General features: G+C 41.1%; 1 protein-coding gene across 5 annotated transcripts in view; it reads right to left on the reverse strand.

The window, feature by feature from the left end:
• STAG1 (stromal antigen 1) overlaps positions 1-12172 on the reverse strand; it is a 391372-nt gene that overhangs the window by 279655 nt on the left and 99545 nt on the right. For all 5 annotated transcript variants that reach the window (XM_054039941.1, XM_054039940.1, XM_054039942.1 and 2 more), the window contains one exon: positions 3053-3149. In XM_054039941.1, coding sequence (XP_053895916.1) covers positions 3053-3149 — 97 coding nt within the window. The remainder of the gene's footprint in view (positions 1-3052; positions 3150-12172) is intronic.

A 12172-nucleotide genomic window follows, 5' to 3' on the forward strand; every position in this document is an offset into this window, starting at 1 on the left:
TGCCTGGGGTTGACAATTCTGAATTCACACACTTTCTTGAATAAGCAGATGGCTAATAGAAGGTCTATTCAAAAGCTGAATCCAAAATTTTCCTTTGTTTAAAACCAGGACTAGTGAGAATATTTAGTAACAGATTAGATCCCCACAGGGATATGAAGCTTAGTTTTCTTGGGGAGTTCATACTCCAGTTCAACCACAAGTTTCTGGGCTAGATACAGAATCACTGGGCAACATTTTGTCACATGTTGTCACAGGGTGACTGACTCTTGAGGGTAATATAGGGCCAGTGCACCTGTGCCGGCTCAGCATACCCCTTAAATTGATTAATTAGGCCCTAGAGTGAGGGCATCTGATTTTAGTACCTTCCTAACAAGGGAGATAAATTGAACTGATTAATACCAGGTGTGGGGAGGAACTAAAAGAAGAAATAAAGAGAGTTAGAAGCTCAGTGAGAGTTGAGCCCTGAGGCACACAAGCCTGGGGGCCAGTACGGGCTCGAGAGGCCCCCAACAGGTGAGAGATTGGTTCCTGGGGGGAGAAACCCTGAAGAGGGTTTAGGGAATCTTTGGATTCCTGCTGGACAAAGGGAGTAGACTGGTAAGATTTATGAAAATTGACTTCGAATGGTGGGCCAAGACAGCTGGACTTTGAATTGATTAAATTTCTGGACTTTGTGTTAGTTAGTTTAATGCCCAACAAAGTAGACTTTATGAAGACCTCAGGGAAGAGAGATCAAACTTGCCCAGGCAGAAAGGCTGGGAAAGGACTGAATCTGTCCCCGTGATAGGGGTAAAAGGAATTATTATTTTCTTTTGAGTTAATAAAACCGGTCCTGAAGAACCAGACTTCTTGAATGATCTTGACCTTATCAGTATACTTCAAAATGCTTTTGGGAAAATGGGCACCATGACCTAGAGGATTTCAGAGACACCACTGACCAATAGGAGGCACTCCTGTATGGGTCCAGCCCCCGACACATGAACATAGGAGATCAGAAAATAAAACCTTAACCGTCCTTTCTTGCCTTAAAAATCTACGACTAAGGCTACAAGTTTGTAACTGAGGTCACGGATTCTGTGACTTTCCATAACCTCTGTGATTTCTGCAGCGGCCAGTACACCTGGCTCAGGGACACATCAGCAAATGGAAATTGGGAGGGAGGGAGGAAGAGATCAAACGGACAGAATATAACCACTTTGAAGCAAGCTGCCCAACAAGTTTTGAAAACACTCTGAGCAATCTCCTCAGTCAGAAGTACTAGAGCCACTGACACAGAGTGGTTCTGAACCCTCAACCTTAACAACCATGGAAAAGAAAGCCCCAAATCCTGGGAGAACCCCACTGTACAGCCTGTAATAGAAGTTTCCTCTCCCATGCTGCCAAAAGGTCTGCTGAGGCAAGCTGCTTAGGAGTAGAAAGGGAATGCTGTTGGCCTGATGCCTCTGACTGTTGAGAGAACATGGGGACTGCACCTAAAACTGTCTCTAAAACGGCTTGAAAAAAAGTACCACTACATTCAAACAGACCTCAGTGGTTCAGGAGCCAAATTAACAATCAACATTACTCAAAAGAGCCACAGTGGTGTGAATTCATTTTTCCATTTACTATTTTTATATATATTATTCTCACAGCAAAATGACTGACCAAGTATTATTTTATCAACTACAATTGGTTAATAACTTAGATTGGTTAATAATTAAATCACACAGTGTTTTAATATTCTGTGCTGCAAAGAGCCGCAAGCGACACATTAAAGAGCCACTTGCGGCTCTCAAGCCTCAGTCTAAGTATCATTGGTTTAACTATTCCATTCCAGCCAAAACAAGCAGAAAGTGATATCTTGAGTCCTTGGAGTCCTCCAGAGCCTACAAAGGGTAACCCACTCTCTCCTGCTGCTATCTACTGTGGAAGTAGAGCAAGAACTGACAGGGATTGGAAGGGGATTTCAATGCATACAGTCTCTTCAGGTGAATAGAGCTGGACATTTTTTATATTTATTTATTTTGGACAAGTGAAAGAACAAAGACACCTAGCACAGGGGTTCTCAACTTTGAGGCCCCCACAACATGCTATAAAAACTCCACAGCCCAGCTGTGCCACAACACTGTTTTTCTGCATATAAAAGCCAGGGCCGGCATTAGGGGATAGCAAGCAAGGCAATTGCCCAGGATCCCACGCAACGGGGGGCACTGCAAAACTAAGTTGCTCAGGCTTTGGCTTCAGCCCCAGGTGGTAGGGCTCAGGGTCCCAGGGTGCAGTCCCGTGCGGTGGGGCTTAGGCTTTCTGTCCTGGGCCATAGCGAGTCTTACACCAGCCATGCTTGATGGTCCCCTTGAAACCTGCTCGCGGCCCACTAGGGGGCCCCGGACCTCTGGTTGAGAACCACTGACCTAGTGTATGCTCACAAAGAAGATGGGGTGGCAGGTGAGATCCTACAAGGGCTGCCACTCCCACATCAATGGAGAAAGTCTGAGGGTGGGGCAGGATAATTGCGTTATCCCCGATAGCTCGAAAGGGAATTTGAGACAGACAGGATTGGCGCCCTATCCCCACATGAGTGGTCTTTGGGGTTAATGTGAAGGCAGTTGAAGCCTAAGAAAAAATCCTCTCTCTTCAATTTTCAAAACTTAATTCCTAGAGGGAAGAAAAAAAGGAAAAAGTTAAGGTATACCTGCACACAGGGCTTCTGGTTAAGAAAAAAAAAAGATTTGGGAGGTAATAGAAATGGGGAGTCAGGGATATATAAATATATACCTACCTTGATTAATAACTCCTGTCTCCTTTTTTGCTAGTTGATGGAGTCATACCAATCTCTGTGAGGATTTGTACTCTTTAGAATGGAGACGGGGAAAGAGAGAGAGAAGGCTCTCGACAAACTTTAACTGGAATTATTCCATGAAGTACACAAAATACTACAACTGCCTGACTAAACCATGCATGAGGAGTGTTGACCCAAGGTCTCCTGCATGTTTAGAAGCACTCACACTGAAATATACATTGTATGACTGTCACTTAGTTTAGATTTATTTTAAATCACTTTTTTCCACGGTACCTCGACATCCTGAACACTGGATAAAGAAGTTGATTAAATCCAGAAGTGCTATATCCCTGTCTTGTTTATATGATTCAATCCAGTCGTCCACCACAGACTGTCAAGAAAAAAAGAAAACGTATCAGATACTCTTAAAAAGATTTATAAATGCAAATGACTTTTCAGAACAATCTTTTCAGAAAGTAATTTTATAACTGAGAATGTACTTCACACAACTGTGTGAGTACAAATTCAGAAATCAACAGGCCTTCCCTTAGCTGGTGGAGACAGAACAAATACTGCTAGAGCCCCGGTCTACATGCATTGTTTTCTAGTGTTAAACTAGGATAAATAGTTAGCTGCTCAAAGTCAAATTAATTAAAAAACCAAAACTGTGCTTGAGGTATTTATTCAATCTAACAAGTTTGTTGAGAACAGAAGCATTCTGTCTTATTTCAGAACTCCACCAAGATAACATTTTCAGCAGGGTAACACTCTGTGGGGATAAGCATCTCATTTATTTTGCAAGATGGAAGTCTTCTAATGTTGATAATAGTCAATGAGCCATGGGTCACTGTCAAGGCTGCTTCCCCACTCTGAACTTTAGGGTACAGATGTGGGGGCCTGCATGAAAACTTCTAAGCTTAATTACCAGCTTAGATCTGGTCCGCTGCCACCACTCCCAATTGGCTAACTCCCTTCCCTGGGTAGCCTTGAGAGACTCTTCACCAATTCCCTTGGATCTTAAAACAAGGAGAAATTAACCATCCCCCCTCCTCCCTTCCACCAACTCCTGGTGGATCAAGATCCGACCCCCTTGGATCTAAAAACAAGGAAAATCAATCAGGTTCTTAAAAAGAAGGCTTTTAATGAAAGAAAAAGGTAAAAATCATCTCTGTAAAATCAAGATGGAAAATAACTTTACAGGGTAATCAAATTTAAAGAGCCCAGAGGACCCCCACTCTAGCCTTAGGTTCAAAGTTACAGCAGAGGTAAACACCCTAGTAAACGGTACATTTACAAGTCGAGAAAACAAAGGTAAACTAACACGCCTTGCCTGGCTGTTTACTTACAAGTTTGAAATATGAGAGACTTGTTCAGAAAGATTTGGAGAACCTGGATTGATGTCTGGTCCCTCTCAGTCCCAAGAGCGAACAACCCCCAAAACAAAGAGAACAAAAGCCTTCTCCCTTCCCCCCCCCCCCCCCGATTTGAAAGTATCTTGTCCCCTTATTGGTCCTTTGGGTCAGGTGTCAGCCAGGTTACTTGAGCTTCTTAACCCTTTACAGGTAAAAGGATTTTGGAGTCTCTGGCCAGGAGGGATTTTATAGTACTGTACACAGGAAAGCTGTTACCCTTCCCTTTATAGTTATGACAGTCACATTTTTAAAATAGAGTATATGATTTGATTAAACAGTTGATGATGGGAAACATTCTAAACTAAAAAATAATAGGTGGGACTTCTTTATGCTGATTGTGGCTGATAACCAAAGAGCCTCCTATACCATTGCAACAAAAAACTGAGCCATGGTCTCTCAGAACTCAAGTGGGGGCCACAGTATTGGGGAAACACTTTTACATTCCTCATAATGAGGTGTACAAAGTCTGCCATCAACAGTTATGACAGCAGGGAGGGGGACAGACAAGTAAACAGGGGACAAGAGCTGTTTGACATCTATCATTTGCTAGGTCACCATGGATGAAGAGCAGGCTCAGCTGCTTGATAAGTTAAGGCACTGAATGAACACTGCCCATCAGTGGAAGAGGGCAATCAAGGAGTAAGAGAGTGTATGTCACAGACACAAAACCAGCTAGAAAGTGCGTAAAGACACACACTAGAGATGTCTTCAGCTGTTCCCCCTGCACCAACTTAACCCTAAAAACCTAATGCTGCTACTCTATAATTGCTGGGGCAGGAGGGGAGGTGTCACATGGTATAACAGCAGCTGATGCAGGCAAGGAAAACAGTAGAGGCGGAGACAATGGAAAAAAGCTAGGAAAAAGCACCAATCTCTCTGAAGGAACAAGAAGAGGGTATGAGGTTCTTCTAGACCCCACTACCATGAAATCACTATCTTCTGAGGGAGGTAAAATAGGTGAGGGTTCCTCCCATATCCCAACACCATCCCTTAACTTAGGGAACAACATTACTAAAACCCTTAGTTTCCTTAGTTCCAAAGATAAAAAGCATAGCAATACAAACAATTAGTAACATTTTAGTCAATTAAAAATGTGTGTATGTTTGTTTATTTTAAGTTTCAAGCAAGTTTCAGCGCTGTAAAGCGCCAGTGTAAACAGTGCACCAGCGCTGGTAGCCACGCCTCTCATGGGTATGGGTTTTTTAAGAGCACTGGGAGAGCTCTCTCCCAGCGCTCTGCTGTGACTAGACAAACCATGTTAAAGCATTGCCACGGCAGCGTTTTAGCATTGCCAGTGTAGACTAGCCCAGAGGCTTAGGGACACCCAGAGCACAGGGTTGCATCCTTGATCATCTTGACTAATAGCCATTGATGGACCTATCCTCCATGAATTTATCTAATTTTTTTTTTAACCCAGTTATACTTTTGGTCTTGACAACATCTCCTGGCAATGAGTTCCACATGTTGACTGCCTTGTGTGAAGAAGTACTTATGTTTGTTTTAAACCTGCTGCCTACTAATTTCATTGGGAGACACCTGTGTGAAGGAGTAAATGATACTTCCTTATTCACTTTATCCACGCCATTCATAATTTTATAGACCTCTATCATCATTGGGGGGAGGGATAGCTCAGTGGTTTGAGCATTGGCCTGTTAAACCCAGGGTTGTGAGTTCAATCCTTGAGGGGGCCACCCAGGAATCTGGGGCAAAATCAATACTTGATCCTGCTAGTGAAGGCAAGGGGCTAGACTCAATAACCTTTCAAGGTCCCTTCCAGTTCTAGGAGATATCTCCTATAATTAAAAAAAAATATATTTATTTAATTTAATTTTAATTTATTTATTTAAATTTATACCTCCTTTCCCCTCCCTCCCAGCACCTCACCAGTCCTCTCTTTTCTAAGATGAGCAGTCCCATTCTTTTTAGTCTCCTCATATGGAAGCTGTTTCATACCCCTAATTATTTTTGTTGCCTTTCTCTCTGTACTTTTTCAAATTCTAACATATCTTGTTTGAGATGGGGAGACCAAAACTGCACACAGTATTCCAGATGAGGGTTACCATGGATTTATATAGTGGCATTATGATCTTTTCAGTCTTATTTTCTATCCCTTCCCAAAGGTTCCTAACTTTGTTAGCTTTCTTCACTGAGCAGATGTTTCCAGAGACCTATCCACGATGACGCCAAGATCTCCTTCTTGAGTGATAACAGCTAATTTAGAACCTCATTATTTTGAATGTATAGTTGGGATGTTTTCCAATGTGCATTACTTCGCATTTATCAACATTGAATTTCATCTGCCATTTTGTTCCCCAGTCACCCAGTTTTGTGAGATCCCTTTGTAACTCTTCGCAGTCTGCTTTGAATTTAACTATCTTGAGTAATTTTGTATCATCTGCAGACTTTGCCTCCCCATTGTGTACCCCTTTTTCCAAATCGTTTATGAATACATTTAACAGCTCTGGTCCCAGTGCAGATCCTTGGGGGACATCACTATTTATCTCTTTCCACCGTGAAAACTGAGCATTTAGTCCTCCCTTTTGTTCAAACAGTTACTTATCCACAAGAGAGTCCTCCCTCTTATCCCATGACAGCTTACTTTGTTTAAGAGCCATTGATGAGGGACCTTGTCAAAGGCTTTCTGAAAGTCCAAGTACACTATATCCACCCTTCTCCACGTTTGTTGACCGTCTCAAAGAATTCTAATAGGTTGATCAGGCATGATTTCCCTTTACAAAAGCCAAGTTGACTCTTCCCCAATATAATGTGTTCATCTCTATGTCTGATAATTCTGTTCTTTACTATAGTTTCAACCAATTAGCCTTGTACTGAAGTTAGATTTACTGGCCTGTAATTGTCAGGATTGTCCCTAGAGCCTTTTTAAAAAATTGGTGTCACATTAGCTACCCTCCAATCATCTGGTACAGAGACTGATTTAAGTAGTAAGTTACACACCACAGTTGTTAGTTCTGCAGTTTCATATCTGAGTTCCTTAAGAATACTTGGGTGAATGCTATACACTCCTGATAACTTACTACAGTTTAATTTATAAATTTGTTCCACCTCCTCTACTGACACCTCAATCTGCAACAGTTCCTCAGTTTTGTCACCTAAAAAGAACCGCTTAGGTGTGTGAATCTCCCTCACATCCTCTGCAGTGAAGACAGATGCAAAGAACTAATTTAGCTTCTTCTTACTTGCCTGGTCTTCCTTGAGTGCTCCTTTCGTGCCTTGATTGTCCAATGACCCCAACTGATGGCTTGGCAGGTTTCCTGCATCTGGTGTACTTAAACTTTTTGTAGTTAGTTTTTGTGTCTTTTGGTTGTTGCTCTTCAATTTATTGTTTGGCCTTTTATACTTGACTTGCTAGAATTTATGCTCATTTCTATTTTCCTTCATTGGATTTGATCTCCAATTTTTAAACCATTTTTTTTTGGTCTCTACCTCATTCACTCTGTTTAGCTATGGTGGCATTTTTTTGTTCTCTTACTTTTTTTTTTTTTAAATATGGGGGTATACAATTAGTTTGAGCCTCTATTATGGCACTATTCACAGATATACACCAAAGAATTATCAGTGGGAAAAATCTTCTATTCCTTCTCATGCAGGGGGATATTGAATTCCTATCAGAGAAAATAACTTATAGGTAAGATTAAAACATTCTGTCTGATAAGTGCCTAGCCAGCAAGCCTAACCAAAGGGTTGGTGCTAGCAGTAAAACATACTGAGCATGAAGGCACCACTAAACAGATGGAGGGAAACGGCCTTCACTTGAGATTCTAGTAATTATCCTTTTTGCAGCTTTAATTTTTGTTTACTATAGCATAAAAGACTTTTCTACTACATGGTCCATACCTTGTGCACAAATCAGCAATACATCTTAATCTGCCTGGGCTGCTGGGAGGCAGAAGCAAGTTCTCTGATACTTAAGTGCTCTGGTGTCTATTTTACTCCCTGTAGACCTGGAAAATGGTTACTTACCTGTTAATTAGTGTAACTCTTGGGTCTTCAAGATGTGTTGTACATATATCTATTCCACTTTAAGTGTGTGCACGCCCAGTGTATTCAAGTCGGAGTTTTCAATACCAGTCCCGAAGAGGTGGCTCTTGTGCACCTCACCTGCTCTAGAATCAAAAATCATAGAAATGGTAGGGCTGGGCGGGACCTTGAGAGGTCATCTAGTGCTAACCCTTTGCACTGAGGCAGGACCAAGCATACCTGGACCATCCCTGATAGATGTTTGTCTAACCTGTTCTCAAAAATCTCCAATGACAGACTCCACAACCTTCCTTGAAAACCTACTCCAGTGCTTCAGTATCCTTATAGTTTGAAAGTTTTTCCTAATATCTAACCTAAATCTCCCTTGCTGAAGAGTAAGCCCATTACTACTTCTCCTACCTTCAGTGGACATGGAGACCAGACTGTTATCCATCACTGTCTTCTTTATAACTGCACTTAACATACTTGAAGACTTATCAGGTTCCTCCCTCAATCTTCTCTTCTCAAGACTAAACCTGTCCAATTTTTTTTTTTTTTTTTACTTTTCTTCAGAGGTCAGGTTATCTAAATTTTGTTTATAATTTGTGTTGCTTTCCTCTGGACTTTCTCCAATTTATCCACATCTTTTTTAAAGCGTGGCATCCAGAACTGGACACAGTATTCCAGTGGAGAACTCACCAGTGCTGAGTAGAGGAACAATTACCTTTCATGTCTTACATATGACACTCCTCTTAATACACCCCAAAATATTAGCCTTTTTTGCAACTACATCACATTGTTGACTCATATTCAATTTGTGATCCACTAGAATGTCCAGATCCTTTTCAGCAATTATTAACCAATTATTAATTGGTTATAATAATTGGAATAACCAATTATTCCCCATTTTGTACTTGTGCAATTGATTTTTCTTTCCCACATGAAGTACTTTCCACTTCACTGAATTTCATCTTGTTGAATTCAGACCAATTCTCCAATTTATCAAAGTCATTTTGAATTCTAATCCAGTCCTACAAAGGGCTTGCAACTTCTCCCAGCTTGGTGTTATCTGCAAATTTCATAAACATACTCTCCACTCCATGATCCAGGTCATTAATGAGAATACTGAATAATATTGGACCCAGGACTGACCCGTGTGACCCACCAGATATGTCCTCCCAGATTGATAGCAAACTCTTGATAACTGCTCCGAGTAAAGGATTTCAACCAGCAGTGCATCCTTCTTATAGTAATTTCATCTATATGGCATTTCCGTAGTTTGCTTATGCACATGTAGGACTGTGTCAAAAGCCTTACTGAACTCAAAATATCTCACTGTTTTTTCTCCCCATCCACAAGGCTAGTAACCCTGTTGAAGAAAATTAGGTTGGTTTGGCATAATTTTTTCTTAACAAATCCATGCTGGTTATTCCTATAACCCTATTATCCTCTTGTGGCTTTCAAAATGATTTTTTTAATAATTTCTTCCAGTATCCCTCCATGTATTGAAGTTGGGTTGACTGGTCTATAATTCCATGGGTTCTCTTTTTCCCCCTTGCTAAAGATAGATACTCTGTTTGCCCTTCTCCAGTTGTCTAGAACTTCACCCTGTTCCATGAGTTCTCAGAGATAATTGCTAACTGTTCCATGGCTGCATCAGCTAGTTCCTTAAGTAACCTATGATGAATTTCATCAGGTCCTGCCGACTTGAACACATCTAACTTATCTAAATATTCTTTTAAAACTGTTCTTTCCCTATTTTTGGCTTGTGTTCCTTCCCCCTTGTTGCGAATACTGTGTTAAGTATCTGGTCACAATTAATTTTTTTAGTGACGACTGAAGCAGAACGGGCATTAAACATCTCAGCCTTCTTAAGGTCATCTTCTTCCCTGCTAAATAGGGAACCTACACCTTCCATTGTCTCTTGCTTCTAATGTGTTTATGCAAACTCTTATTGCCTCATGCCACCAGCTGAGGGTAAAAAGGGGCAGAGCCACACAACCATTCTTCAGTTCCTTCATCCAAGAATCATGATGGTAATAAGACTGACACAGAAGGAAGTGGGGGGAAGCATGCTGTGGAATTGATATGTGCACAATACATCTCAAATTACTACAGTTACAGTACAGGTAAGTAACCATTTTTTCTTCAAGTACTTGAAAGTCATATCTATTCCATTTTAGGTGTATACAAGTAGTATTCCTTCTGATGGCGCGAGCTGAAGATTGCATTACAATTTTCCGATATCTGGTTCAGCCCTCGAACCAGTTGTGATGGCATAATGCTTTACAAAGGTATGTACTGTGACTAGGTTGTCTCTCTGCAAATGTCCATGTGGGATATATTTCTTAGGAATGCTACTGAGCTCTGACGGAATGAGCCAATAATTTTTGAGACGGCAGTATCTCACTTACATCATAATAGGTTTAAGAACATTAAGAACCAAGAAGAACCAAGTTTAAGTCCCAGGACAGAACTGGACCTCTAACTGGTGAGTAAATTCTCATAATCCATTTAAAAAACCTTCCCAACAGAGTGTGGAAAAAATGGAACATCCTAGCATAATATGGCAGTTAAATGCACTCTAATGAACTGATTGAGGTGCCTCTCCCTTTGAAGTGTAACATCCTCCATCTGGTCCTAAATCGTATGGAGATACGTTGTAGCAAGCAGCCCAGACTAAAAATCTTCTCCATTTTGCCAAGTAAGTAGTCCTAATGGAGCTTTTTCTACTGTTAATTGAAATGTTCTGTACAATCCAAGAACAAATCTTTTCCAGAAGATTTAGCCACTCAAAAGCCATGTCCTGAGATGAAGGCAGTGAAGCTTTGACTCAGTATGATAAATAAGAGGGGGGAATAGCTCCCTTTTGTGGACACTCAGCCAGCCAGTTGGCTATGGAATTCCTTGTGGTGGTTGTTCTCTACTTGCTTTATCTGTAAAGGGTTAACAAGCCCACAGGTAAAAGGAAAGGAGTGGGACCTGACCAAGAGAGCCAATGGGAGGGCTAAAACTTTTTTAAATTGGGAAAAAACTTCCTTTTGTCTGTGTGTTGTGGTTCTCCGGGAAAGAGAGGAACAGGGAGCAGTTATGCACTGAGAAGCTTAAGCCAGATATGAAAAATGATCAGCTCATACCTAGAGATTGCTTATCTGAACCCCCAGATATGTAAATAAATTAGGGGATGTCCAGAAAGACGCGATTAGGTTTATATCTGTTTATTTCTTATTGGCTTGTGGACTCCTCTGTGCTAACCCCAAATGCTTTTTGTTTTGCTTGTAACCTTTAAGCTGGACTTCAAGAAGGTTATTCTTGATGTTTAAATTTTGTAAGTGGGTTTTTTAAATCTAGCAAAAGCCTAGGTTCCAGATGTATTTTCTTTCTTTTTGTTTTTAATAAAATTTACCTTTTTTAAGAACAGGATTGGATTTTTGGTGTCTTAAGAGGTTTGTGCATATGTTGTTAAATTAGCTAGTGGCAACAACTGATTTCCTTTGTTTTTTTTCTCAGCTCTTCGCCAGAGGGGGGTGAAAGGGCTTGAGGGTACCCCACAGGAAGGAATTTCCAAGTGCGCCTTTCTGGTGTCAAAGGGGTTTTTTGCATTTGGGTGGTGGCAGCAACTAACCATCCAAGGTCAGAGAGAAACTGTAACCTTGGGAGTTTAATACAACCCTGGAATGGCCAGTTTTTTAGAATCCTTGCAGGCCCCCACCTTCTACACTCGAAGTGCCAGATTGGGGAAAATCAGCCTTGACAGTAGTCCTAGTGGAGCTTTTTCTACTGTTAATTGAAGTGTTCTGAACAACCGAAGAGCAAATCTTTTCCAGAGGATTTAGCCACTCAACAGCCCCGTCATGAGATGAAGGCAGTGAGGCTTTGACTCAAGAGATCCCATTCCGATAATAATAGTAGAGGAGATTAAACTGAAAGCCTCAGAAGGTCAGAAAACCAGTGTCGCTTCAGCCACTCCAGAGCTATTAGGATGATCATTGTGTGGTCCTGCTTTAGTTGTTGTATTACCTCG

This window comes from Malaclemys terrapin, chromosome 9, assembly GCF_027887155.1.
Source record: "Malaclemys terrapin pileata isolate rMalTer1 chromosome 9, rMalTer1.hap1, whole genome shotgun sequence".
Taxonomy (NCBI): Eukaryota; Metazoa; Chordata; order Testudines; family Emydidae; genus Malaclemys; species Malaclemys terrapin.